Consider the following 27,393-nt stretch of genomic DNA (forward strand, 5'->3'; position numbering starts at 1 on the left):
CCAGAAATGCCATTTTATGCGCAGACAGCAGCTGCTTTTGGACAAAGTACTCCAATGGTTACGTGATGATCCCCTACGTCATTAGCAATGAGTACACTGCAAATGAAGCGGCGATCATTGAAAATGCCATGACCGGCTTCTACGCCTCCACTTGCATCCGCTTTGTCCGTCGCACCAATGAGTACGACTTCATCAGCATCGTGAGCAAAGGCGGTTGCTACTCTGAGCTGGGCAGAAAGGGAGGACTTCAGGAGCTGTCTCTCAACAGAGGAGGCTGCATTTACAGAGGCATTATAGAGCACGAGCTCAACCACGCTCTGGGCTTCCAGCATGAGCAGTGCAGGAGCGACCGAGACAGCTACGTTCAGATCAACTGGGAGAACATCATTGATGGTGATGCTTACAACTTTTACAAACAACAGACCAACAACCTGAACACCCCCTATGACTACTCCTCCATCATGCACTATGGAAGAGATGCCTTCTCCGTTGCCTATGGGCGGGATACCATCACCCCCATCCCTAATCCCAATGTCCCCATCGGCCAGAGGAACGGCTTGTCCTTCTGGGACGTCACCAGAATCAACATCCTTTACAACTGCCAATAAAGATGTTGTAGCATGTCCCTATATATGTGAGTTAGAAATAAAGAAGATGCAAGTTATCAACTGTTGGTGTCCAACTGTGTTTCTCTTTTGGCTTGCTGCATAGTTTTAAACCGGTCTAAATACATACAGTAGCTTAATCATCTTGAGGCACACTAAAGGGAAAAAAAAAACATTTTCAAACATATTTACAAACTTTACACACTTAAAAAATGTCTGTGTGACTTTTCTCTTACTGCAGGGTTCCCTGATTCAGGTACTCCAAATCGAGCCCTTATCATTTTACTTCCCCCACTGTGCATAGATGTTACCATAAGCCAAATTGCTTCCCAACCCCTCTGGCTCCTCCCTATTGCTCTATTTGTGGGACATTTGAAGCTTTAGTGGTCTCCAAGTGTATAATTTTTTAAGGAGGAGCTTTAGCGACTTAGGGCTGGCTATCCTTCCGCCGGTAAGCTGGTGAGAAATCAGTAGCGGTTTTAGGCACGGGCCATACGGGCGATCGCCCGGGGCGGAAAAATGACGGAGGGGCGGCGCCAGCGGTTCAGCTCTTGTAAAATACTTTATGCACCACTATTGGTTTACTTATATCACAGAGTTTGTAACAGCCTGAAACCTGGCGCCGCCCCCGCCCCGCAGCTGCGCTCCCTCCTGTCTTTGAGAAGTAGACGCAAATGTGTGAGAAGGAGAAGGGAGGGGGCGCGGGGTGAAGAAGGAGAAGGGAGGGGGCGCAGGCTGAGAGGTGAGCACGGAGCACAAAACGCATGTGCAAACCTGGCTGGATCTTCTTCCAGGGGGGCAACGGTCGCGGCCCGCGGCTCAGTGCTTGATATAAAAATAAAAATTGCGCCGCCATGTAGCGAATTGGCGCCCCTGGGTGCAGCTGCACGCGCTCCTGCTGGAAATGTTTGACGAACGGGGGGCTGCGGGTATAAAAAAGGTATAAAAAAAATCATGCTTTTTTGGTTATTTTTGTGTGAAATGCCCAAATAAAAAATGGGAAAACAAAAAAAATTCTTCACTTAGATGACAGTTGGTTTAGTCGACAGACTTGATACCTATGTCAGGACATTTATGCTAAATGCAAAAACATCTGAAATATGGAGAAAAAATGTCAAAGCTGGTGCCCAATTTAGAAAGAAAAGAGGAGAAAAGAGACAAAGAAAAGGGTATTATCGCATAGCTAGATGCACGTTTTCTAAATTCAAATGCTACCTGCCCTACAACAACAACAACGTTGCAGAGGAAAAATCTCTTGTTTGGTCTATCATGACCAAAACTGAAGTAGGCCCAAATATTGCAAATAACGTCCTTTTTAAGATATTTATTCTTAAATGTTTGTTCTGCCTTAACTTGTAACATTAGTTACGATTCGTGTGTCTGTCTGCTCTGCTGTAACACAAAGTTTTTGTTGTGTTTTATTGTTGTATATTAGTTCATAATGTTAAATAAGCTGTGATGGTAGCATGCTGCTGCTGCTGCTGTTAGCTTTTCAAAACTCCAGTTGATCAAGTCATACCTGAGATCACCAATGTCTCAGGAGCAACTCACTAACCTGCTGTTGTTAGTATCAATCATTCAGGGGGGGAGCAGATTTCATATAATGACGTTATTGACAAGCTTGCATCAGGAAGGCCACAAAGGTTAGGTTTTAGTTAGTGTTTCTGTTCTTAGTGCTGCAGTTACATTTATTCTAGTGTATTATTAGTGTGATTTGTAGTTTATAATATTTATTTCAGATTATTTGTGTTTGATTAAATATTTCCTAACTGTAATTTCAGTTACAATAAATGGACAAAGTGACTCTATTGGGGGGGGGGCGCCAGAGGAGGGTCTCGCCCGGGGAGTAATTCAGGGTAGAACCGCCACTGTGAGAAATGCAGGAGTTTACATTTAAATGTAAGTAATGAGTGTTTGTTTTTGCATTGATTATTGAAGTTATAAAACCGATATATATTTTTTTTAGCACTGGCAGCCATGCAGTACTGTAGATGACGCCTGGCGAATTTTGACGACATAATCAAAAGTAGCAGTAACATCTGAATTTAAAAACACTATTTTTTCTATATCTCTTTGCTTAGAGGGGTAAATGTAAGGATAGTGAGAAGCCAAAGAGGTAGGGAAACAATTTTTATTCAGCCATTGTTTTTACCCATGGGCTGTGTTTGCTTATGTGCTACCAAAGTATTGTGCCACCATCTCACTACAGGAAGGGTTTTGGTTAGCTCAGTATAACACTTTTAATTAAGAGATCACATTTTCTTTTGGCATTTTTTTTACAAACACAACACTTTTCCTGTTTTTTTTTAATTTAATTTAGCATTTTCCTGCTCACTTGACATCACAAAAGAGTTGTTTGGGTCAAGTGGCAGATTTAGCAGTTTAGGGGCCCCAGGCAAACAATAACAGGGGGCCCTCTTTTTAAAAAATCCTTCCCTAGGATTAAACGCCTGTTAAATAACTTTTTCACTAGTCCACTTTTGGAAAGTATCAATGTCAATAATCCAAATGTTTTGATGGGCATCTAAAATCTGAGATTACTTTTAAATAAACAATTTTTATGTTGTTCCTTGAAAGAAAAACAATACATTTATTAAATGTGCTAATTTTTTGTCTGCTTCATTGATCATGGTGGCGAGGGGGAGTGGTGGCCCTCCGACCGCAGCTCAGTGCTCCAGCAGAGGTGGTTGTTCCAACAATGTATTTACAAAAGAGTCACCATTAAAACGGCTGATCCAATGTTTTCGGCCAGCAGTCTGGACATGTCTTAAATTGGCATAACAAAAGTACACGCATAGACGACAACTCTGGCAAGAATCAGTTTTCAGTGCAAAATACAGCTTTTATTTTGATAGTTCACTTCCGCTTAGCAGCATGTTCTTTGCATGTTAGCTAAATATTTAGTTGCTTCTGTTACAACAGAAGGGTTATGAATCTTTTGACACACTAGATGTATATTCGAATGAACCCTTTTTGTAATTTAGGCTAGACTTTATTCATCTTACTTATATTTGTAACAATTTTGTGTTGGACTGGATGGAAAAGAAAAGGACGGAAGAAGAGAGAGGGATGTTGGGGGGGTGGGGGATGTTTATAGTCACTATGGACAGGTTTACACATAAAAAAAATTTAGAAGGGGGTGGGGCTAGTCCATGCACACACACACACACACACACACACACTCAAATGTTATAAACATACCTAATTCAATAAAGTTCATTGTGTCTACAAAGTCGGAGTATGGAGGCGATGGAGATCTGAAAGCGAGTCCAGATAGATAAATAGATAGATAGATAGACTTTAATAATCCCGAAGGAAATTTTAAATGGCCAGCTGCCCATACTTAAAAACACAATCATTCCTACAACAGATAAAAACACAATAAATAGATAAAAATATAAAAGGATAAAAAGAATAAAAGCAAGTATGAACAATTCCTAAAAACATGTCAAGTTTCCCAGAAATTCAGTTTAATCAAAATCAGAAGCAAGAGTAAAAGCTCTCAACACAGAGTGTTGTGCAGTCTGATGGCTCGTGGGACAAAGGACTTTCTAAGTCTGTCCGTGGTGCAGCGCTGTGATAAAAGTCTGCTGCTGAAGCTGCTCTTCCTTTCACCGAAGGCCTCATGCAGAGGGTGTGTAACATTGTCCATAATTGCCTGAAGTCTGGACAGTGTTCGTTGTTCAGCCACCTCCTCCACTGTGGCCAGCTTCAGTCCCACAACAGAGCTAGCCCTCCTGATGATCTTGTTTAGTCGGGTCAGGTTTGTTTTGTTTGTGCCGCACCAGCACACCACAGCGTACAGCAGAGCACTTTCAATCACTGTTTGATAAAACATACTGAGAAGCTTGGTGGAGACGTTAAAAGAGGCCAGCCTTCGCAGGAAGTACATTCTGGATTGATATTTTTTGCTGAGCAAGGTGGTGTTCTCGTTCCAGTCCAGTTTCTTGTCCAGCACCACTCCCAGGTATTTATAAGACGTGACTGTCTCCACCAGGTCACCGTCTATGCATATTGGCTGGGAGAGAGGGGGTTGTCTTCTGAAGTCCAGAATGAGTTCCTTGGTTTTCCTGATGTTCAGCTGGAGCTGGTTCTGCTTGGACCAAAGAACAAAATCCTGCACCAGCTGCCTGTACTCCACCTCCTTGTCCTCCCTAATGCAGGCCACAATGACGGTATCATCCGAGAATTTTTGGATGTGGCAAGCCTCCGTGTTGTGTTGGAAGTCGGTCGTGTACAGAGCGAACAACATCGGGGAAAGAACTGTGCCTTGAGGTACTCCCACACTGCTGCAGAGTGTTCTTGAACGGCTGGCCCCCATTCTGACAAACTGGGGTCTGTTCTTGAGGTAGTCCATGATCCAGGATATTAAGTATGGCTCCACTGACATACTCCTAAGTTTTTCCTGCAGTATTGGGGATTGGATTGTGTCAAATGCACTGGAGAAATCAAAAAACAACATTCTCACTGCACACCCCCCTTCATCAAGGTAAGACAACGTGCAGTGGAGGAGATGCAGAACGGCATCCTCCACTCCCACCTTCTCCCGATACGCAAACTGCAATGGATCCTGGGCATGTTGCACCTGGGGCTTCAGCATCTGCAGCACTAACCTCTCCATGGTTTTCATTATGTGAGAGGTCAGTGCAATTGGTCTGTAGTCTTTATTGTCCCTCGGCTGCTTGACCTTGGGCAGAGGAACGATGCATGAGGTCTTCCAGAGTGTTGGTATTTTACCAAGGCGCAGGCTCAGGTTAAAGAGATGCTGGAGAGGACCTCCTAGCTCATCTGCGCATGTCTTCAGGAGTCTGGGGCACAACCCATCTGGGCCTGCTGCTTTCCTGGTCTTCAGTTTCTTCAGCTCTCTTCTTACCTGATGTTCAGTAAGAGAGGTGTAATGAGGGAGAGCTGATTCCACCAGTGCAGGTTCATTTGTAGGATGAGGAGGGAATAGGGGGGCAAAGGATGAGGTAGGTGTGGGGTGTGCGGATGAATTAAACCTATTAAAATGATCATTTAGATCATTGGTTCGCTCCATACTTCCATGAGCCCGGATGAGGGGGCCCTCCTGCTCTCTCATACCTGGAGCAACATCCTCCAGCAAAAAACGGACATCAAGGGGTGGAGTCACTTGTCAAAGTCTGACAGGTGACTCCGCCTCAGCCGCCTCATCTGTTTTTAAAGACATCACATCACCACCACCTGATGACGACTCTGATGAAGGCAGAAGTGAGTTCGCCAAAACATGTAAACACAAGCTGTGTCTGTTCCTCGTTTTCTAGAGAACCTCCACTGGTGATTGAATCTTTGACTCAAATTGTCCAAATTGTCATTCGTGTCTTTAGGACATACTTCATCAACCAAACGCCCGCCTGGGTCCAACCTCCGCCACGTTCTCTCCAGTCATCTCCATGCCAAGCCCTCCAGCCACGCCAAGCCACGCTCCGCCAGATCTCCGTGACCACATCTCAAAAACTCCACTACAACGAGAGGGTTACTTACCTTCCAGTCTGCTCCTATTCCCACACTCCCTCGGAACCCCAACTCCACGGATTCCCCCTTCAGCTCCATGAACAATAAAATCCTTCATTGCCAACAGACTTTGAGCATGATCTTTCCGGGTTTCAGCGTCTGGGTCTGTTCTAGTCATTGTCAGTCATGACAGAACGAACTGGCCAGCCTCTAGACCCAGCTGACCCGGAAGATTTACGTTTCGCGGTTTCACAACAAGGTACGCTCCTGGACCGTCAGGCCGACGCCCTCTCGCAAGCGGCATCCGCTCAGCAAGAGCTGTTTCGCCGTATGGACGGTATTTCCCAAGCACTAATGGACTGAACTAGTAGAATGACCACAGCTTCCGTGAGTACCGCTCCACTTCCGTCAACAGTCAATATGGCGGCACCCACTTCCTCAGCGTCACCAGAAAACTTCCGCCTGCAACCTGAGCCCTTCCACGGGGAAGTAGAAAACTGTAGTAGTTTTTTTACTCCAGTGTCAGCTAATATTCCAACAAGCTCCTAGATTCTATCAGTCTGATCATAGTAAAATTACATTGATAGTTAATTCCCTCAGACACAAAGCCATGCAGTGGGCTTAGGCGGATTTATCTGCCAATCCCATCTCTCACTTATCATTTATCCGATATATAGAAGAATTCAAGTTAGTTTTCGATCAACCACGGAAAGAAGACGAAGCCACTCGGCGATTATTGAATTTAAGGCAACGTAACTGCCCCGTGAGCGATCATGTAATCGACTTCAGAATTTTGCCAGTAGAAGCCGGGTGGCCAGACAAAGCTTTAAAAGGCATTTTTTATCAATCCTTTAATAAAGTTATCAAAGACCTTCTATGTTCTCAACCAAAGTCTCTAAGTTTTTTTTTGTTTGTTTTTTTAAACTTGTCCTGTCCAACAGCTGGGCAAACAGATGAGAGCTGAAGGCCTCTTGTGTTGGACATATTTTACTTTAACAACAGGGGTTATTAATTTTCTGACAAACCAGAGGTATGTCTGAAAACACCCCTTTTGTAATCAAGGCCAAACTTTATTCATTTTACTCGTATTTTAAAATATTTTGTTTTGGATCGGAAGGAAAAGGAATGGAGTGAAGAAGGGGGGTAGAAGAGTGATTATAAGGGGGGGTAAAAACATAAAGCAGCATAAAGCAACAAGTTGCTGGGTGTTTATCATTTCGGTGAGGTTCAAATGTAATACAAATCTAGAAGAGGCGGGGCCTGTCCACACACACACTCAAATGTTATAAACACACCTGTTGGCTGCAAAGATGTCCACATGTCAACATTTACACAATACAAATATTGTTCACACATGCATGCTTATGCCTTCAAACCAACTAGTGTGAAATATTTCATTCAATCACACAAAATATTAGTGCAAAGGTGAGCTAACAGCTGTGCTTAAGTGAGTGTTTATGTTCTTCTAAAATGGATGGTGGAATGTGAAAAGAAGGAGGGAGAGTTCCCAGCCACCCCCACACCAAGACCCCCGCTGCAGCAGCCAGAACCCCCCAACGCCACTCGTCAGCAGGCAGAGTACAACCGCCCCCGGGTGATAACATCCCCCACCCAGGCCAGGGCCAGCAGGACCGCCACGGGGCCCCCAGAGCAAGAGAGCAGGTAGGCATGGGGGGAAAAGAGAGCGCAGCCCCAGCCCAACCAGACGAGCAGCCCCCCCCCCGCCGTGCCGGGAGGGCCCAACGCCGGGCCCCACCCGAGAAGAGTGCCCACAGCCCCAGACGAGCACCCCATCACCACCCAGGAGTTCTGGGCATCCCCCCGCCCCACCTCAGGTACGTGCCAGGAACCCCCAAGGGAGACCCGCTCCATGCTCCAGGCAGCCACCCACCCAGCCCACGGCTGGTCCAGGAAGGAGCAAGGCAGGGGCCAGCCGCCCCCGCCCAGGAGGGGGGCACCCCGGGGAAAAGGGGGGCCCACGAGGGGTGTTGTAAACATAGCCCGACCAGGCTCGGCCACATTTGGAAATTTGGCGAGGCCCAGCACCCAGGGACAAGGGCCAGAACCCACCCCACAGGGACACGGACACCCCCGGCTCAGGGGTGATGTGATCCCCAGCTTCTGGCCTTGCCAGAAGGCTCAGGGATCCCTCTCCCTGCGTGGAGAGAGGACCGCCGGGCCCAGGAAACCAGCACCCAGGGGACACGGCCGCCGTTCAGTAAACGTTTTAAAAAAATATATCAATGTAAAAGTGCAATTATCTAATATCCACCATAGTAGGACCCTCATACTCGCCTGGTCAGAAGGTTTGGCTCTCGTCCAAGAACATTCCTTTTCAGTTCACGTCCCGGAAACTCGCTCCCTGCTTCATTGGACTTTGAGATTGACAAAATCAGTAATCCTACCCGTGTCCGTCTCCGCTTGCCCACTGCTCTCAAGATCCACCCATTGTCATGGTACCCCCGGGAGTCCTCCCCCCCTCCCTTCGCTTCCACTCCTCCCACCGATTGGACCAAGCTGCTGGCACTTCCATCATCAACCCTGCACTTTATCAGATGGCCGGTTTCCAGTATTCATCCCCAGTTTGTTGCCAACTATGGTGAAGTACCTGGTCTAATGCTTTTATCGTGTTCCTCGTTTTGTAGAGAATCTCCCCTGGTGATTGAATCTTTGACTGAAATTGTTATTCCTGCCTTTAGGACTTAATCAACCAAACGCCTGCCTGGGTCCAACCTCCGCCACGTTCTCTCCAGTCATCTCCACGCCAAGCCCTCCAGCCACGCCAAGCCACGAGCGACGCTCCACCAACGCTCCACCAGATCTCCACGACCACATCTCAAAAACTCCACTACAACGAGAGGGTTACCTACCTTCCGGTCTGCTCCTCTTCCCAGACTCCCTCGGAACCCCAACTCCACGGATTCCCCATTCAGCTCCAGGAACAATAAAATCCTTCATTGCCAACAGACTTCGAGGGTGATCTTTCCGGGTTTCAGCGTCTGGGTCTGTTCTAGTCATGACAATGGTACTGGATTCTAGCTTTTTTATGATTTAAGAGGCTATGTTTCCAGACTTTCGCAGACTGCTCTTAGACGGCGCCATTCTCTTTTTAACTTACAGTTTACTAGTTTAAGAGACTATGTTTCAGCATTAAACCATGGTTCTACTTTTTTTTGTCCAACAAAACAACAACATCAAGTGTTCTCCTGAGGGCTTGTATTGAATCATTAACAAACTGATGGTTATTACTGTTACTAAAGCTGTGGGATATTTCGGAGTATTTGCTCAGCATGTTACTAAGTATTGATTGAACTGTGAGTTCAAACCAAGACACAGAACGGTCAGATGTTATTCTAAGAATTTTTTTAATAACTGGGACACTAGCATGTTCCAATGTAAATTGAAAAGTAATTAGAAATCCATAAAATTGAGATATATTGCAAACGTTTTTCTATTTCTTTGTTTTAGAGTTAGCCTTAGACTTGATAATGAGACAGACAAAAGTTGCTTTGCATCTACTTAATTTCTAGTAATTCAGACTTTATAGATCAGACATAAACATTTTTAACAGCAGTTGTAAAGGACGTTGATTCTGGTGATGTCCCAGCGGGACATGCCATTCCTCTGGCCGATGGGGACATTGGGATTGGGGATGGGGGTGATGGAATCTCGCCAATAGGCAATGGAGAAGGCATCTCTTCCATAGTGCATGATGGAGGAGTAGTCGTAGGGGGTGTTCAGGTTGTTGGTATATCATGCTTGTTAAAATTGTAGGCACTCGCTGGGATGATGTTCTCCCAGTTGATCCGGACGTAGCTGTCTCGGTCGCTCCTGGTCTGTTCATGCTGGAAGCCCAGAGCGTGGTTGAGCTCGTGTTGGATGATGCCGCTGTACATGCAGCCTCCCCTGTTGAGAGACAGCTCCTGTTGTCCTCCCTTCCTGCCCAGCTCAGAGTAGCATCCAGTTTTGCTCACAACGCTAATGAAGTCGTACTCGTTGGTGCGACGGACAAAGCGGATGCATGTTCTGCCATTAAAGGCCCTCATGGCGCCTTCGATGGTGGCCACTTCTCCTCCAGAGTACTCAGAGCTAATGACGTAAGGGATCACCACAAAACCGTTGGAGGCTTTCTTCCAGAAACAGCTGCTGCTCCAGCACTTCATGGTATTCCTGTTTGTTGGAGCCACCAGGTCTCCTTCTAGCAAGAGCTGGTCAGTGTTATTGTTGCTGGAGAGGATCCTGGTAGTGAAGTCTACAAACTCATCTTCAGCACTTTCTTCTCCACCTTCTCCAGGACTTTCTACGTGGCCTTCTTCATCCCAGTCGGGCAGCACCTGAGCGATGCCGAGCAGGTGCAGTAAAAGCAGGCAGGCAGTGAGAGCCAAGTTCTTGGTGGATGTGGAGGGTTCAGAACTGACTCCTAAAGACTTGATGTCGGCCTGAGTTCAGTTCAGCCTCTTTATAATCACCTGGGGAGGTGTGTCTGCGGCAAGATTATGGGTGGGGGTCCACACTGTTTGTCCAAAGTAAACCTCGGAAGGGAGGCTCCACAGACAAACCCGCTTTATCAACATAGTTCATTTTACTTAGCTGTCTGGTAAACACACAGTTGAGTTTTGTTTCAATTTTTGATCAAATTTGTCAAACTTGTCATAAAATGTTGATATAGATGTGCATAACCCATTGGTCATAACTCAAGTGTCATAACCCATTGGTCAAAACCTGTTGGTCACTGTAAGTAGGAAATACTGTCAAGTTCAGGAAGGGGTTCAAATGCTTCTTCAGTGGATCTGTGACTGCATTTCTGTTACGGCTCTGTGTCTGGCTCTTTGTGTGTCTGCATGTTCATACGAGTTTGAATTGCTGGGGAGAATGGGAGCTCTCTTACGGTATTGTGTGCCATTTAGATGGCACATGAATCCAAATGGCATATGATGCCATCTGAATGAAACAATGATAAAGATGAACGTATTTCTAAAAGAACTCTCATAGCTCTGCAAAGACAGTGGCTTTTGTCACACCTAACTGGTGATCAGTCTGCTCACTGTGTCTAAACCGTGAGCTCTTTTCCTCTTTGTTTAAAGTCATGGCTGAAGCATCTGATAGTGTGCCAGCGGACTTTGTTGGAGACTTTAGACTTTTGTTTACTTGTGAATGTTTATGGTGAAGCTTTGTTGTTTGTGAATTGTCTGTCAAGTTATTGTGCCCCACTTGAAAGGGGAAAGCATCCACAGTGTTCCGAGCAGGAATTCCACAGTCCACTGCCACTTGGAAACAGATAACCATATTATAAGGACTCATTTAAAACTACTGGTTTTCCTACAAATGATGGTTTTGGACTGTAGGAGGAAGCCAAAATTTCCCAAGAAAACCTAAATAAGAACTGGGAGAATACGTAGACTCTATACAGAAAGGGCCCAGCTAGGATTCAAACTAGGGCTTGGAAGCCAAATTGCTCACCACTACACCACTGTGCTGCTTACTTTTATAAAGCCAAACGAGAAAAGCAAATAGACAACAAAAGTTGCTTTGCATCTACTTTATTTCTTGTAATTCAGACATTATAGATCAGACAGTAACATTTTTAGCGGCAGTTGTAAAGGACGTTGATTCTGGTGATGTCCCAGCGGGACATGCCATTCCTCTGGCCGATGGGGACATTGGGATTGGGGATGGGGGTGATGGTATCCCGCCCATAGGCAATGGAGAAGGCATCTCTTCCATAGTGCATGATGGAGGAGTAGTCGTAGGGGGTGTTCAGGTTGTTGGTATCATGCTTGTTAAAATTGTAGGCACTCGCTGGGATGATGTTCTGCCAGTTGATCCGGACGTAACTGTCTCGGTCGCTCCTGGTCTGCTCATGCTGGAAGCCCAGAGCGTGGTTGAGTTCGTGTTGGATGATGCCACTGTACATGCAGCCTCCCCTGTTGAGAGACAGCTCCTGTTGTCCTCCCTTCCTGCCCAGCTCAGAGTAGCATCCATTTTTGCTCACAACGCTAATGAAGTCGTACTCGTTGGTGCGACGGACAAAGCGGATGCATGTTCTGCCGTTAAAAGCCCTCATGGCGCCCTCGATGGTGGCCACTTCTCCTCTAGAGTACTGAGAGCTAATGACGTAAGGGATCACCACAAAACCGTTGGAGGCTTTCTTCCAGAAACAGCTGTTGTACCAGCACTTCATGGCATTCCTGTTTGTAGGAGCCACCAGGTCTCCTTCTAGCAAGAGCTGGTCAGTGTTATTGTTGCTGGTGAGGATCCTGGTAGTGAAGTCTACAAAGTCATCTTCATCACCTTCTTCTACGCCTTCTTCTCCATGACCTTCTTTATTGCCTTCTTCATGGCCCTCTTCATTTTGGACTGGCAGCGCCTGAGCGATGCCGAGCAGGAACAGTAAAAGCAGGCAGGCGGAAGAAGCCAAGTTCATGGTGGATGTGGAGGGTTCAGAACGGACTCTTCAAAACTTGATGTCTGCCTCAGTTCAGTTCAGCCTCTTTATACTCACCTATGGAGGTGTGTCTGCAGCAAGATTATGGGTGGGGATCCACACTGTTTGTTTAAAGTAAACCTCGGAAGGGAGGGTCCACAGACAAACCCCCTTTACCAATATAGTTTATTATTCTTACTTAGCTGCCTGGTAAACAAAAAATTTAGTTTTTTATTTTTGGCAAAATATGTCATTAAATGAAATATACAGTTGTTAACCATTGGCCACAACCCATTGGTCATAAGCCAATGGTCATAACCCAATGGTCATGACCCAATGGTCATGACCCAGTGGTCGTAATCAATTGGTCGCTGTAAGTAGGGAAAGCTGTCAAGTTAAGAAAGGAGTTTAAATACTTCTTCAGTGGATCTGTGCTTCTCTGTTTTGGCTCTGATGGGTCTGGCACTCTTTGTGTATCTGCCTGCGTATCCTTGTTCATGCTTGTTTGAATTGCCAGGGTGAATGAGTCCTCTCTGAAGATGTCTCAGCTTGGAGCTGAATGTGCCTGGACCCACCTTATGCTTCTGATGCCATAATGGCACATTATGGCATCAGAAGCAGGAGGTGGGTGCAGGCATTGTGTGCCATTTAGATGGCACATGAATCCAAATGGCATATGATGCCATCTGAATGAAACAATGATAAAGATGAACGTATTTCTAAAAGAACTCTCATAGCTCTGCAAAGACAGTGGCTTTTGTCACACCTAACTGGTGATCAGTCTGCTCACTGTGTCTAAACCGTGAGCTCTTTTCCTCTTTGTTTAAAGTCATGGCTGAAGCATCTGATAGTGTGCCAGCGGACTTTGTTGGAGACTTTAGACTTTTGTTTACTTGTGAATGTTTATGGTGAAGCTTTGTTGTTTGTGAATTGTCTGTCAAGTTATTGTGCCCCACTTGAAAGGGGAAAGCATCCACAGTGTTCCGAGCAGGAATTCCACAGTCCACTGCCACTTGGAAACAGATAACCATATTATAAGGACTCATTTAAAACTACTGGTTTTCCTACAAATGATGGTTTTGGACTGTAGGAGGAAGCCAAAATTTCCCAAGAAAACCTAAATAAGAACTGGGAGAATACGTAGACTCTATACAGAAAGGGCCCAGCTAGGATTCAAACTAGGGCTTGGAAGCCAAATTGCTCACCACTACACCACTGTGCTGCTTACTTTTATAAAGCCAAACGAGAAAAGCAAATAGACAACAAAAGTTGCTTTGCATCTACTTTATTTCTTGTAATTCAGACATTATAGATCAGACAGTAACATTTTTAGCGGCAGTTGTAAAGGACGTTGATTCTGGTGATGTCCCAGCGGGACATGCCATTCCTCTGGCCGATGGGGACATTGGGATTGGGGATGGGGGTGATGGTATCCCGCCCATAGGCAATGGAGAAGGCATCTCTTCCATAGTGCATGATGGAGGAGTAGTCGTAGGGGGTGTTCAGGTTGTTGGTATCATGCTTGTTAAAATTGTAGGCACTCGCTGGGATGATGTTCTGCCAGTTGATCCGGACGTAACTGTCTCGGTCGCTCCTGGTCTGCTCATGCTGGAAGCCCAGAGCGTGGTTGAGTTCGTGTTGGATGATGCCACTGTACATGCAGCCTCCCCTGTTGAGAGACAGCTCCTGTTGTCCTCCCTTCCTGCCCAGCTCAGAGTAGCATCCATTTTTGCTCACAACGCTAATGAAGTCGTACTCGTTGGTGCGACGGACAAAGCGGATGCATGTTCTGCCGTTAAAAGCCCTCATGGCGCCCTCGATGGTGGCCACTTCTCCTCTAGAGTACTGAGAGCTAATGACGTAAGGGATCACCACAAAACCGTTGGAGGCTTTCTTCCAGAAACAGCTGTTGTACCAGCACTTCATGGCATTCCTGTTTGTAGGAGCCACCAGGTCTCCTTCTAGCAAGAGCTGGTCAGTGTTATTGTTGCTGGTGAGGATCCTGGTAGTGAAGTCTACAAAGTCATCTTCATCACCTTCTTCTACGCCTTCTTCTCCATGACCTTCTTTATTGCCTTCTTCATGGCCCTCTTCATTTTGGACTGGCAGCGCCTGAGCGATGCCGAGCAGGAACAGTAAAAGCAGGCAGGCGGAAGAAGCCAAGTTCATGGTGGATGTGGAGGGTTCAGAACGGACTCTTCAAAACTTGATGTCTGCCTCAGTTCAGTTCAGCCTCTTTATACTCACCTATGGAGGTGTGTCTGCAGCAAGATTATGGGTGGGGATCCACACTGTTTGTTTAAAGTAAACCTTGGGAAGGGAGGGTCCACAGACAAACCTACTTTACCAACATTATTATTGTACTTACGTCGCAGTTCATCTTTCCCGGTTTAGCTCATTGGTTTAGAGCAATTATGCTGCCTTTTTTAAACTGCGCACCCTGTTGTGTGTCCTGATTGGCTGGAGACCTTGTCAATCAATCTCCTATGTGCAGCGTCTCCTGTCTTTTTTTTTGTCTTTGAAAATCATAGAGAGTGTTATTTGGTCATTGTTTTATTTCATAAATAATGTCATTTATTTTATTAACAGGATCATGAATGAATGAAACTTTATTCAAATAGCACTTTACAACTCCCTGAAGGTACCAAACGGCTTCACAATTATAAAATGGATCTAAAATGGGAACAAAAGTTTTAAACTCAAAACTCTAGAATATTCTGTTTTAGAACATAATTTTCAATCCAAATGTTTTCATCTACATTCTACGTTATATCATTCTCACTCCACGCATCTGCTCCTGGTCCGGCCCTTCGATCGAATTTTAGAACCGAATGTGGCCCGCGACTTAAAATAATCGCCCACCCCTGGAGTAACTTACGGCGGCCGTGGTGCAGCGGTAGGGCGGTCGACCCATGATCGTAAGGCTGCAGGTTCGATTCCCGCCTTGCACGCCCTTGTGTCGAAGTGTCCTTGGGCAAGACACTGAACCCCACCTTGCCTCTGGTGGGAGGTTGGCGCCAGTGTTTGGCAGCGGAGCCGCCGCCAGTGTGTGTGTGAATGTGTGTGTGCATGGGTGAATGGGACCATGACTGTAAAGCGCTTTGGGCCTTCGAAAGAGGGTAGAAAGCGCTATATAAGTATACGCCATTTACCCTAACTTATGCAATTAAAATAATTTACTGGAAAAACAAACCTCTTGGACTTGGGCCCCTTTTGAACTAACCGATAATAACCTACTGGTCATCTACTGGTGGCGTCTCAGCTCAAAGCTGCAACTGTTTACACCCTTTGTGTATCTGCTTGTGTATGCATGGTTATGCAAGTTTGAATTGCTATAGGGAATGATGTCTCAGCTTGGAGCCGACTGTTCCTTGACCCACCTCCTGCTTCTGATGCCATTAAGGCATATTGTTGCATCAGGTGCAGGTATTGTGTGCCATTTAGATGGCACATGATCTAAATGCCATCTAAATGAACCAATGATAAAGGACCAACATAATTATAAAAGTACTGTCAGTGCTCTGCAAAGGCGGTGGCTTTTGTTATACCTAACTGGTAATCAGCCTGCTCACTGTCCTCTTGTCCTCTTTTTTGAATGCCTCGGCTGAAGCATCTGATAGTCCCATTCTAGGTCACAGGGAACTGTAACCTCCCCTCTTACAGTCGGGTGAAGGCAGGCAACACTAGACCGTTTTCAGTCCACCGCCACTTGGAAACCGAAAACCATATTATAATGACTAAGAGCTGGTCAGTGTTATTGTTGCTGGTGAGGATCCTTGTAGTGAAGTCTACAGAGTCATCTTCTTCACCTTCTTCTCCTTTTTCTCTATAGACTATGGAGGTGTGGCTGCACCAAGATAATGGGTGGGGTCCACACTGTTTGTTTAAAGTAAAACTCGGAAAGGAAACTATCGGTTTTCCTACAAATGATGTTTTTGGACTGTAGAAGGAAGCCAAAATTCCCCAAGAAAACCTAAATAAGAACTGGGAGAATATGTAGACTCTATACGGAAAGGGCCCAGCTAGGATTCAAACTACCGCTTTGAAGCCAAATTGCTCACCACTACACCACTGTGCTGCTTACTTTCATGAAGCCAAACGAGAAAAGCAATTAGACAACAAAAGTTGCTTTGCATTTACTTTATTTGTAGTAATTGAGACATTATAGATCTTGACATAAACATTTTTAACGACAGTTGTAAAGGACGTTGATTCTGGTGATGTCCCAGCGGGACATGCCATTCCTCTGGCCGATGGGGACATTGGGATTGGGGATGGGGGTGATGGAATCTCGCCCATAGGCAATGGAGAAGGCATCTCTTCCATAGTGCATGATGGAGGAGTAGTCGTAGGGGGTGTTCAGGTTGTTGGTATCATGCTTGTTAAAATTGTAGGCACTCGCTGGGATGATGTTCTGCCAGTTGATCCGGACGTAACTGTCTCGGTCGCTCCTGGTCTGCTCATGCTGGAAGCCCAGAGCGTGGTTGAGTTCGTGTTGGATGATGCCACTGTACATGCAGCCTCCCCTGTTGAGAGACAGCTCCTGTTGTCCTCCCTTCCTGCCCAGCTCAGAGTAGCATCCATTTTTGCTCACAACGCTAATGAAGTCGTACTCGTTGGTGCGACGGACAAAGCGGATGCATGTTCTGCCGTTAAAAGCCCTCATGGCGCCCTCGATGGTGGCCACTTCTCCTCTAGAGTACTGAGAGCTAATGACGTAAGGGATCACCACAAAACCGTTGGAGGCTTTCTTCCAGAAACAGCTGTTGTACCAGCACTTCATGGCATTCCTGTTTGTAGGAGCCACCAGGTCTCCTTCTAGCAAGAGCTGGTCAGTGTTATTGTTGCTGGTGAGGATCCTGGTAGTGAAGTCTACAAAGTCATCTTCATCACCTTCTTCTACGCCTTCTTCTCCATGACCTTCTTTATTGCCTTCTTCATGGCCCTCTTCATTTTGGACTGGCAGCGCCTGAGCGATGCCGAGCAGGAACAGTAAAAGCAGGCAGGCGGAAGAAGCCAAGTTCATGGTGGATGTGGAGGGTTCAGAACGGACTCTTCAAAACTTGATGTCTGCCTCAGTTCAGTTCAGCCTCTTTATACTCACCTATGGAGGTGTGTCTGCAGCAAGATTATGGGTGGGGATCCACACTGTTTGTTTAAAGTAAACCTTGGGAAGGGAGGGTCCACAGACAAACCTACTTTACCAACATTATTATTGTACTTACGTCGCAGTTCATCTTTCCCGGTTTAGCTCATTGGTTTAGAGCAATTATGCTGCCTTTTTTAAACTGCGCACCCTGTTGTGTGTCCTGATTGGCTGGAGACCTTGTCAATCAATCTCCTATGTGCAGCGTCTCCTGTCTTTTTTTTTGTCTTTGAAAATCATAGAGAGTGTTATTTGGTCATTGTTTTATGTCATAAATAATGTTATTTATTTTATTAACAGGATCATGAATGAATGAAACTTTATTCAAATAGCACTTTACAACTCCCTGAAGGTACCAAACGGCTTCACAATTATAAAATTGATCTAAAATGGGAACAAAAGTTTTAAACTCAAAACTCTAGAATATTCTGTTTTAGAACATAATTTTCAATCCAAATGTTTTCATCTACATTCTACGTTATATCATTCTCACTCCACGCATCTGCTCCTGGTCCGGCCCTTCGATCGAATTTTAGAACCGAATGTGGCCCGCGACTTAAAATAATCGCCCACCCCTGGAGTAACTTACGGCGGCCGTTGTGCAGCGGTAGGGCGGTCGACCCATGATCGTAAGGCTGCAGGTTCGATTCCCGCCTTGCACGCCCTTGTGTCGAAGTGTCCTTGGGCAAGACACTGAACCCCACCTTGCCTCTGGTGGGAGGTTGGCGCCAGTGTTTGGCAGCGGAGCCGCCGCCAGTGTGTGTGTGAATGTGTGTGTGCATGGGTGAATGGGACCATGACTGTAAAGCGCTTTGGGCCTTCGAAAGAGGGTAGAAAGCGCTATATAAGTATACGCCATTTACCCTAACTTATGCAATTAAAATAATTTACTGGAAAAACAAACCTCTTGGACTTGGGCCCCTTTTGAACTAACCGATAATAACCTACTGGTCATCTACTGGTGGCGTCTCAGCTCAAAGCTGCAACTGTTTACACCCTTTGTGTATCTGCTTGTGTATGCATGGTTATGCGAGTTTGAATTGCTATAGGGAATGATGTCTCAGCTTGGAGCCGACTGTTCCTTGACCCACCTCCTGCTTCTGATGCCATTAAGGCATATTGTTGCATCAGGTGCAGGTATTGTGTGCCATTTAGATGGCACATGATCTAAATGCCATCTAAATGAACCAATGATAAAGGACCAACATAATTATAAAAGTACTGTCAGTGCTCTGCAAAGGCGGTGGCTTTTGTTATACCTAACTGGTAATCAGCCTGCTCACTGTCCTCTTGTCCTCTTTTTTGAATGCCTCGGCTGAAGCATCTGATAGTCCCATTCTAGGTCACAGGGAACTGTAACCTCCCCTCTTACAGTCGGGTGAAGGCAGGCAACACTAGACCGTTTTCAGTCCACCGCCACTTGGAAACCGAAAACCATATTATAATGACTAAGAGCTGGTCAGTGTTATTGTTGCTGGTGAGGATCCTTGTAGTGAAGTCTACAGAGTCATCTTCTTCACCTTCTTCTCCTTTTTCTCTATAGACTATGGAGGTGTGGCTGCACCAAGATAATGGGTGGGGTCCACACTGTTTGTTTAAAGTAAAACTCGGAAAGGAAACTATCGGTTTTCCTACAAATGATGTTTTTGGACTGTAGAAGGAAGCCAAAATTCCCCAAGAAAACCTAAATAAGAACTGGGAGAATATGTAGACTCTATACGGAAAGGGCCCAGCTAGGATTCAAACTACCGCTTTGAAGCCAAATTGCTCACCACTACACCACTGTGCTGCTTACTTTCATGAAGCCAAACGAGAAAAGCAATTAGACAACAAAAGTTGCTTTGCATTTACTTTATTTGTAGTAATTGAGACATTATAGATCTTGACATAAACATTTTTAACGACAGTTGTAAAGGACGTTGATTCTGGTGATGTCCCAGCGGGACATGCCATTCCTCTGGCCGATGGGGACATTGGGATTGGGGATGGGGGTGATGGAATCTCGCCCATAGGCAATGGAGAAGGCATCTCTTCCATAGTGCATGATGGAGGAGTAGTCGTAGGGGGTGTTCAGGTTGTTGGTATCATGCTTGTTAAAATTGTAGGCACTCGCTGGGATGATGTTCTCCCAGTTGATCCGGACGTAGCTGTCTCGGTCGCTCCTGGTCTGCTCATGCTGGAAGCCCAGAGCGTGGTTGAGCTCGTGTTGGATGATGCCGCTGTACATGCATCCTCCCCTGTTGATAGACAGCTCCTGAAGTCCTCCCTTCCTGCCCAGCTCAGAGTAGCATCCAGTTTTGCTCACAACGCTAATGAAGTCGTACTCGTTGGTGCGACGGACAAAGCGGATGCATGTTTTGCCGTTAAAAGCCCTCATGGCGCCTTCGATGGTGGCCACTTCTCCTCCAGAGTACTCAGAGCTAATGACGTAAGGAATTACCACTAAACCGTTGGAGGCTTTCTTCCAGAAACAGCTGCTGCTCCAGCATTTCATGGCATTCCTGTTTGTAGGAGCCACCAGGTCTCCTTCTAGCAAGAGCTGGTCAGTGTTATTGTTGCTGGTGAGGATCCTGGTAGTGATGTCTACAAAGTCATCTCCATCACCTTCTTCATGGCCTTCTTCATGGCCTTCTTCGTCCCAGACAGGCAGTGCCTGAGCAATGCCGAGCAGGAACAGTAAAAGCAGGCAGGTGGAGGGAGCCAAGTTCATGGTGGATGTGGAGGGTTCAGAACTGACTCCTCAAAACTTGATGTCTGCCTCAGTTCAGCCTTTTTATACTCACCTGTGGAGGTGTGTCTGCAGCAAGATTATGGGTGGGGGTCCACACTGTTTGTCTGAAGTAAACCTCAGTAGGGAGGCTCCACAGACAAACCTACTTTACCAACATCGTTTATTGTACTTACTTAGTTGTCTGGTAAACAAAAAGTTGAGCTATTTTTATTTTTGGGAAAAAGGTGTAAAAGTTTTTCATAAAATGTAATACATAATTGAATCGGTTAGTTCAAAAGGGGCCCAAGTGCACAATTTTTCAAAATAGCGATATTCTATGGTCTTCAAGGGAAAAGCTACAGTGGTGGACAAAATTGTTAGTAACCTGCAGTTAAAGAAAGAAAGTCCACAATGCTCACCCAAATGACTTGAAACGTTCAAAAGTAAAAACAAACAAAAGTTTCTTGAGAATTAAATAATCAAAATCAGACATTACTTTTGAGTTGTTGATTAACAGAATTATTAAAAAAAAACATCTAATGAAATAGAGCTGGAGAAAAATGATGGTACCCATAACTTAATCTTTTTTTGCACAACCTTTTGAGGCAATCACTGCAATTAAACGGTTTCTGCATTTGTCAATGAGCCTTCTGCACCCATCCAAAGGTATTTTGGCCCACTTCTCATGAGCAAACGGCTCCAGTTGTCTCAGGTTTGACAGGTGTCTTCTCCAAATGGCATGTTTCAGCTCCTTCCACAAATGTTCAATGAGATTCAGATCTGGGCTCATAGAAGGCCACTTCAGAATAGTCCAACGCTTTTCTCTGAGCCATTCTTGGGTGTTAATGGCTGTGTGTTTTGGATCGTTGTCCTGTTGGAAGACCCATGACCTGCAACTGAGACCAAGCTTTCTGACACTAAGCAGCACATTTTTATCCAGAATGCCATGATAATCTTGAGATTTCCTTTTACCTTTCACAACTTGAAGACACCCTGTGCCAGATGCAGCAAAGCAGCCCCAAAACAGAACTGAGCCTCCTCCATGTTTCACAGTAGGGACAGTGTTCTTTTCGTTGTATGCTTCATTTTTCAGTCTATGAACATAGAGCTTATGTGCCTCGCCAAAACGCTCTAGTTTTGTCTCATCTGTCCAAACGACATTTTCCCAGAAGCTTTGTGGCTTGTCAACATGCAGTTTTGCAAATTCCAGTCTGGCTTTTTATGATTTCTTTTCAACAGTGGTGTCGTCTCCCACGAAGTCCACTCTAGCTCAAAAAACGACAAATGGTGCAATCTGACACTGATGTACCTTGATCTAGGAGTTCACCTTTAATGTCTTTGGAGGTTGTTCTGGGCTCTTTGGATACAGTTCCAACTATCCGTCCCCTCAATTTGTCATCAATTTTCCTCTTCCGGCCACGTCCAGGGAGGTTGGCTCCTGTCCCGTGGGTCTTAAACTTCTGAATAATATGTGCCACTATCGTCACAGGAACTTCAAGCTGCTTAGAGATGGTTTTATAGCCTTTACCTTTACCATGTTTGTCTATAATTTTGTTTTTAATGTCCTGGGACAATTCTCTCCTTCGCTTTCTGTTGTCCATCTTCAGTGTGGTACACACCTTTTAAACAGCAACGTGACTATTTGTCTCCCTTTAAATAGGCAGACTAACTGATTATGGGTTTGAAAACAGCTGTGATGTCAATTAAAGGACATACCTGAGTTCATCATGACCCCTGGGCAATTAGTTCTCAGTCTTTTATGCAGGTACCATCATTTTGGTCTAGCCCTATTTCATTAGTTTGTTTTTTAAATAATTCAGTTAAATCAACAACTCAAAAGTAATGGCTGATTTTGATTATTTAATTTTCAAGAAATTTTTATTTATTGTTACTTTTGAACGTTTCAAGTCATTTCAATGAGCATTGTGGACTTTCTTTCTTTAACTGAGGGGTACCAACAGTTTTGTCCACCACTGTATCTGATTAGGTGCAAAAACGTCCCAAGTCCGTTGTAATGTATTGACTATGCTTGACATTTAAAATGCATTAAGTGCAAAATTCCTGGACTTGGTTCTCTCTTGCATGGGTTTTGCTTTATCCCATAGATGGCAGCACTATTTATCCAATATGGCAGCGCCCCTGTTTAATTCAAGAAGGGCCCAAGTCCAGAGACTTTAGTTTGCTAGTCCTCTGAAATGATAAAAGTGAGGTGCTTCATATTATAGCATTTGTAAGCTATGAACTAGTGCTAAATCTGGGTAAAGTATTAATCATTTGGTGAAGCCTCCCTTTTACCCAGGGCAGGGGTGGGCAAACTACAGCCCGTGGGCTGGATCTGGCCCGCCTCCATGTTTGATCCAGCCCACTGAACAATATCAGAGACCCATGTTTTTAATCTGGCCACTCAATCAAGACGTGACATTTTATTTCCCCCTTCTGCAATCTGGGCTCCAACCTGAAACCCTCTAAAATTCCTGTCAAACAAAATAGAAGACAGTCTTTCCTTTCTACGTCGCAGTTTATCTCCCGTTTTAGCTCATTGGTTTAGAGCAAATATGCTGCCTTTTTTAAACTGCGCACCCTGATCTGTGTCCTGATTGGCTGGAGACCTTGTCAATCAATCTCCTATGTGCCGTGTCTCCTGTACAGAAACGCAGAGCTCTTCCAATCAGAAATCTTTGATCGGTCAGATCTTTGTTTTCATTCTAAGATCCTGAACCTAATTTCTATGAAGGTTTGAGAATTTAAACAAGAGAAAATGGTGAAAATGTTCATTTGTGCCTGAGAAAAGTGTATAAAGTGGCAGTGAGGAGTTTTGAAGCCATAAACGTCTGTAATCAGACTCCGTGGATCTCAGGTTATTTTTAGAACGAAACTCCTGCAATAAACGACGGAACTCTGTACTGTCATGACTTGCTTGACTGGACAGAGCCAGACGCTGGAACCTGGAAGGAAGACACAGGTAAGTTTTTGAGGTAAGTAATGGAGTTTATTATCTCCGGTGTGGTTAGGAGTTGTGGCGGAGCTTGATGTTGGATGATGGTTTGCGGCGTGACTGGAGGTTCGGCCATGGCTCGTGACGTGGCTGGAGGTACTGCGAGGCTTCGTGGCATGGTAGGTTGACACAGTGATGTAATACTGCTCATGTAGTCTGGTGATTCAGGTGTCCACTCGTGGTTTGGTAATCCTGACAACAAGGCAGACGGCAAATAAGACGAGAGCAAAAACACATGAACTAGAAATACTAAGACGACCAGACTATGCACCATCTGGGGCAACGAACTGGCGATGAGTACTGGTTCTGGATCTCCTTATGAAGGTCTGGACGCATGATGAGTTGAGTGGACACAGCTGAGTCGAATCAGGAAGCAAGCAGAGACGGGAGGGGGAGGAGAGCTGCCAGAGGCACCATGACATGTACTGGTGAAAAGGTAACGCAGATATATGCATAGCTGCAGCAGAAGAAATAGAAACAATAGTTACAAAAAAAGGTTAAGTTGTGAACTCACTGTTTGTATGTTTAAATAATTTTCTTTTTACACTGCCATGTGTTTTATGCTAAAGCAAATTGTAGGTGCAAATAGTATTTATAAAGAAGAAACACACACAGCAATTACCTATTGAAACATTACTTTTGTAATTCTTTGTCTAAGCAAATTAGATTTTTTGGATGGCAATTTTGATTTTTTTTCCTTTATTTTCTTTTTTGTTGTTTTTGTTTAATGTAGCTAAAATATACTTTGTACTTCATCAAAAAAAGTAAATCATTTAAAGCTACCGATTTTCCTACAAATGATGTTTTTGGACTGTAGGAGGAAGCCAAAGTTCTCCAAGAAAACCTACACAAGCACTGGGAGAACATGTTGACTATATATAGAAAGGCCCAGCTAGGATTCAAACTGGGGCTGTGAGGCCAAAGTGCTCACCACTACAGCACTGGGATGCTTTCTTCCATGAAGCCAAACGAGAAAAGCAATTAGACAACAAAAGTTGCTTTGCATCTACTTTATTTGTAGTAATTCAGACATTAAAGGGCAGACATAAACATTTTTAACGGCAGTTGTAAAGGACGTTGATTCTGGTGATGTCCCAGCGGGACATGCCATTCCTCTGGCCGATGGGGACATTGGGATTAGGGATGGGGGTGATGGAATCTCGCCCATAGGCAATGGAGAAGGCATCTCTTCCATAGTGCATGATGGAGGAGTAGTCATAGGGGGTGTTCAGGTTGTTGGTATCATGCTTGTTAAAATTGTAGGCACTCGCTGGGATGATGTTCTCCCAGTTGATTCGGACGTAGCTGTCTCGGTCGCTCCTGGTCTGTTCATGCTGGAAGCCCAGAGCGTGGTTGAGCTCGTGTTGGATGATGCCGCTGTACATGCATCCTCCCCTGTTGATAGACAGCTCCTGAAGTCCTCCCTTCCTGCCCAGCTCAGAGTAGCATCCAGTTTTGCTCACAACGCTAATGAAGTCGTACTCGTTGGTGCGACGGACAAAGCGGATGCATGTTTTGCCGTTAAAAGCCCTCATGGCGCCTTCGATGGTGGCCACTTCTCCTCCAGAGTACTCAGAGCTAATGACGTAAGGAATTACCACTAAACCGTTGGAGGCTTTCTTCCAGAAACAGCTGCTGCTCCAGCATTTCATGGCATTCCTGTTTGTAGGAGCCACCAGGTCTCCTTCTAGCAAGAGCTGGTCAGTGTTATTGTTGCTGGTGAGGATCCTGGTAGTGATGTCTACAAAGTCATCTTCATCACCTTCTTCATGGCCTTCTTCATGGCCTTCTTCATTTTGGACGGGCAGTGCCTGAGCAATGCCGAGCAGGAGCAGTAAGAGCAGGCAGGTGGAGGGAGCCAGATTCATTTTGGATGTGGAGGGTTCAGAACTGACTCTTCAAAACTTGATGTCTGCCTCAGTTCAGTTCAGCCTTTTTATACTCACCTGTGGAGGTGTGTCTGCAGCAAGATTATGGGTGGGGGTCCACACTGTTTGTCTGAAGTAAACCTCAGAAGGGAGGCTCCACAGACAAACCTACTTTACCAACATTGTTTATTGTACTTACGTCGCAGTTCATCTTTCCCGTTTTAGTTCATTGGTTTAGAGCAATTATGCTGCCTTTTTTAAACTGCGCACCCTGTTGTGTGTCCTGATTGGCTGGAGACCTTGTCAATCAATCTCCTATGTGCCGTGTCTCCTGTACAGAAACGCAGAGCTCTTCAGATCAGAAATCTTTGATTGGTCAGATTTTTGTTTTCAAAGATCTTGAACCTAATTTCTATGAAGGTTTGAGAATTTAAACAAGAGAAAATGACGAAAATGTTCATGTCTGCCTGAGAAAAGTGTATAAAGTGGCAGTGAGGAGTTTTGAAGCCATAAACGTCTGTAATCAAACTCCATGGCATTTCACCGATCACAGGTTACTTTTAGAACGAAATTCCTGCAATAAACGATGGAACTCTGTACTGGTGAAAAAGTAATGCAGATATATGCGTAGCTGCAGCAGAAGGAAATAGAATAGAAATCTGCTTTTTCATTATAACTGGATGAGAAACATACGCCTAGGACACAGCTCAGCTGCGCAAATTTTGAGATGTGTGAGGAGCTCAAAGTCTCTGCGGAATTATGACGGGAGAGGATCCATTATTTATTGCTTTTTATGTTTTTATTTTAAATGTATCAGTATATTTTTCCTGATTTTTTGTCTTTGAAAATCATAGTGTTATTTGGTCATTGTTTTATTTCATAAATAATGTTATTTATTTTATTAACAGGATCATGAATGAATGAAACTTTATTCAAATAGCACTTTACAACTTCCTGAAGGTACCAAATAGGTAACTGCTTCACAATTATAATATTGATCTAAAATGGGAACAAAAGTTTTAAACTCAAAACTCTAGAATATTCTGTTTTAGAACATAATTTTCAATCCAAATGTTTTCATCTACATTCCACGTTATATCATTCTCACTCCACGCATCTGCTCCTGGTCCGGCCCTTCGATCGAATTTTAGAACCGAATGTGGCCCGCGACTTAAAATAGTTGCCCACCCCTGGACTACTTAGGGCGGCCGTGGTGCAGCAGTAGGGCGGTCGACCCATGATCGTAAGGTTGCAGGTTTGATTCCCGCCTTGCACGCGAAGTGTGTCGAAGTGTCCTTGGGCAAGACACTGAACCCCTCCTTGCCTCTGGTGGGAGGTTGGCGCCAGTGTTTGGCAGCGGAGCTGCCACCAGTGTGAATGTGTGTGTGCATGGGTGAATGGGACTGTGACTGTAAAGCACTTTGGGCCTTCGAAAGAGGGTAGAAAGCGCTATATAAGTATACGCCATTTACCCTAACTTATGCAATTAAAATAATTTACTGGAAAAACAAACCTCTTGGACTTGGGTCCCTTTTGAACTAACCGATTCACTTGTTCATAACCTACTGCTCATAACCTATTGGTCACAAGCCAATGGTCATAACCCACTGTTCATAACCTACTGTTAATAACCTACTGGTCATCTGCTGGTGGCGTCTCAGCTCAAAGCTGCAACTGTTTACACCCTTTGTGTATCTGCTTGTGTATGCATGGTTATGTGAGTTTGAATTGCTATAGGGAATGATGTCTCAGCTTGGAGCCGACTGTTCCTTGACCCACCTCCTGCTTCTGATGCCATTAAGGCATATTGTTGCATCAGGTGCAGGTATTGTGTGCCATTTAGATGGCACATGATCTAAATGCCATCTAAATGAACCAATGATAAAGGACCAACATAATTATAAGAGTACTGTCAGTGCTCTGCAAAGGCGGTGGCTTTTGTTATACCTAACTGGTGATCAGCCTGCTCACTGTCCTCTCGTCCTCTTTTTTGAATGCCTTGGCTGAAGCATCTGATAGTCCCATTCTAGGTCATAGGGAACTGTAACCTCCCCTCATACAGTCGGGTGAAGGCAGGCAACACTAGACCATAGTGCCATATCTACCTCCTCACGCTTTGCAACAAGTGATTCATGCCTCGATCTTCTCTAGACTGGACTACTGTAACTCTCTG

At 45.0% G+C, this 27,393-nt stretch overlaps 5 protein-coding genes and 2 pseudogenes across 5 annotated transcripts; 1 reads left to right on the forward strand and 6 right to left on the reverse strand.

Moving 5' to 3' along the window:
- The window catches only part of LOC101172568 (high choriolytic enzyme 1-like), a 1,092-nt pseudogene extending 424 nt beyond the window's left edge, over window positions 1-668 (forward strand).
- Window positions 669-9,600: 8,932 nt separating this feature from the next.
- Window positions 9,601-10,354, reverse strand: LOC101164544 (high choriolytic enzyme 1-like; annotated as a pseudogene).
- A 1,247-nt stretch (window positions 10,355-11,601) lies between these two features.
- On the reverse strand, window positions 11,602-12,584 carry LOC111946254 (high choriolytic enzyme 2-like). Its single transcript, XM_023953683.2, has one exon. It carries the CDS (start codon window positions 12,499-12,501, stop codon window positions 11,662-11,664), a length of 840 nt encoding a protein of 279 aa, XP_023809451.1. The 5' UTR covers window positions 12,502-12,584; the 3' UTR covers window positions 11,602-11,661.
- Window positions 12,585-13,770: 1,186 nt separating this feature from the next.
- Window positions 13,771-14,784, reverse strand: LOC111947172 (high choriolytic enzyme 2-like). The gene has a single exon (XM_023953684.2). It carries the CDS (start codon window positions 14,668-14,670, stop codon window positions 13,831-13,833), a length of 840 nt encoding a protein of 279 aa, XP_023809452.1. The 5' UTR covers window positions 14,671-14,784; the 3' UTR covers window positions 13,771-13,830.
- Window positions 14,785-16,626: 1,842 nt separating this feature from the next.
- Window positions 16,627-17,553, reverse strand: hceb (protease). The gene is given in 1 exon segment (NM_001104823.1): window positions 16,627-17,553. A coding segment is annotated over 1 exon segment (840 nt). The 5' UTR covers window positions 17,528-17,553; the 3' UTR covers window positions 16,627-16,687.
- Window positions 17,554-19,483: 1,930 nt separating this feature from the next.
- On the reverse strand, window positions 19,484-20,382 carry hce (protease). The gene is given in 1 exon segment (NM_001201498.1): window positions 19,484-20,382. A coding segment is annotated over 1 exon segment (813 nt). The 5' UTR covers window positions 20,358-20,382; the 3' UTR covers window positions 19,484-19,544.
- Window positions 20,383-24,347: 3,965 nt separating this feature from the next.
- On the reverse strand, window positions 24,348-25,282 carry LOC101172803 (high choriolytic enzyme 1-like). Its single transcript, XM_011494012.4, has one exon. It carries the CDS (start codon window positions 25,218-25,220, stop codon window positions 24,408-24,410), a length of 813 nt encoding a protein of 270 aa, XP_011492314.2. The 5' UTR covers window positions 25,221-25,282; the 3' UTR covers window positions 24,348-24,407.
- Window positions 25,283-27,393: the final 2,111 nt, after the last annotated feature.

Source organism: Oryzias latipes, chromosome 3 (genome assembly GCF_053564925.1).
Source record: "Oryzias latipes strain Hd-rR chromosome 3, Olatipes_Hd-rR_3.1".
NCBI classification, from domain to species: Eukaryota; Metazoa; Chordata; class Actinopteri; order Beloniformes; family Adrianichthyidae; genus Oryzias; species Oryzias latipes.

Coding starts and splice junctions, on each gene's coding strand:
- LOC111946254 (XM_023953683.2), bottom strand. CDS start 12,501: ATGAACTTGGCTTCTTCCGCCTGCCTGCTTTTACTGTTCCTGCTCGGC.
- LOC111947172 (XM_023953684.2), bottom strand. CDS start 14,670: ATGAACTTGGCTTCTTCCGCCTGCCTGCTTTTACTGTTCCTGCTCGGC.
- LOC101172803 (XM_011494012.4), bottom strand. CDS start 25,220: ATGAATCTGGCTCCCTCCACCTGCCTGCTCTTACTGCTCCTGCTCGGC.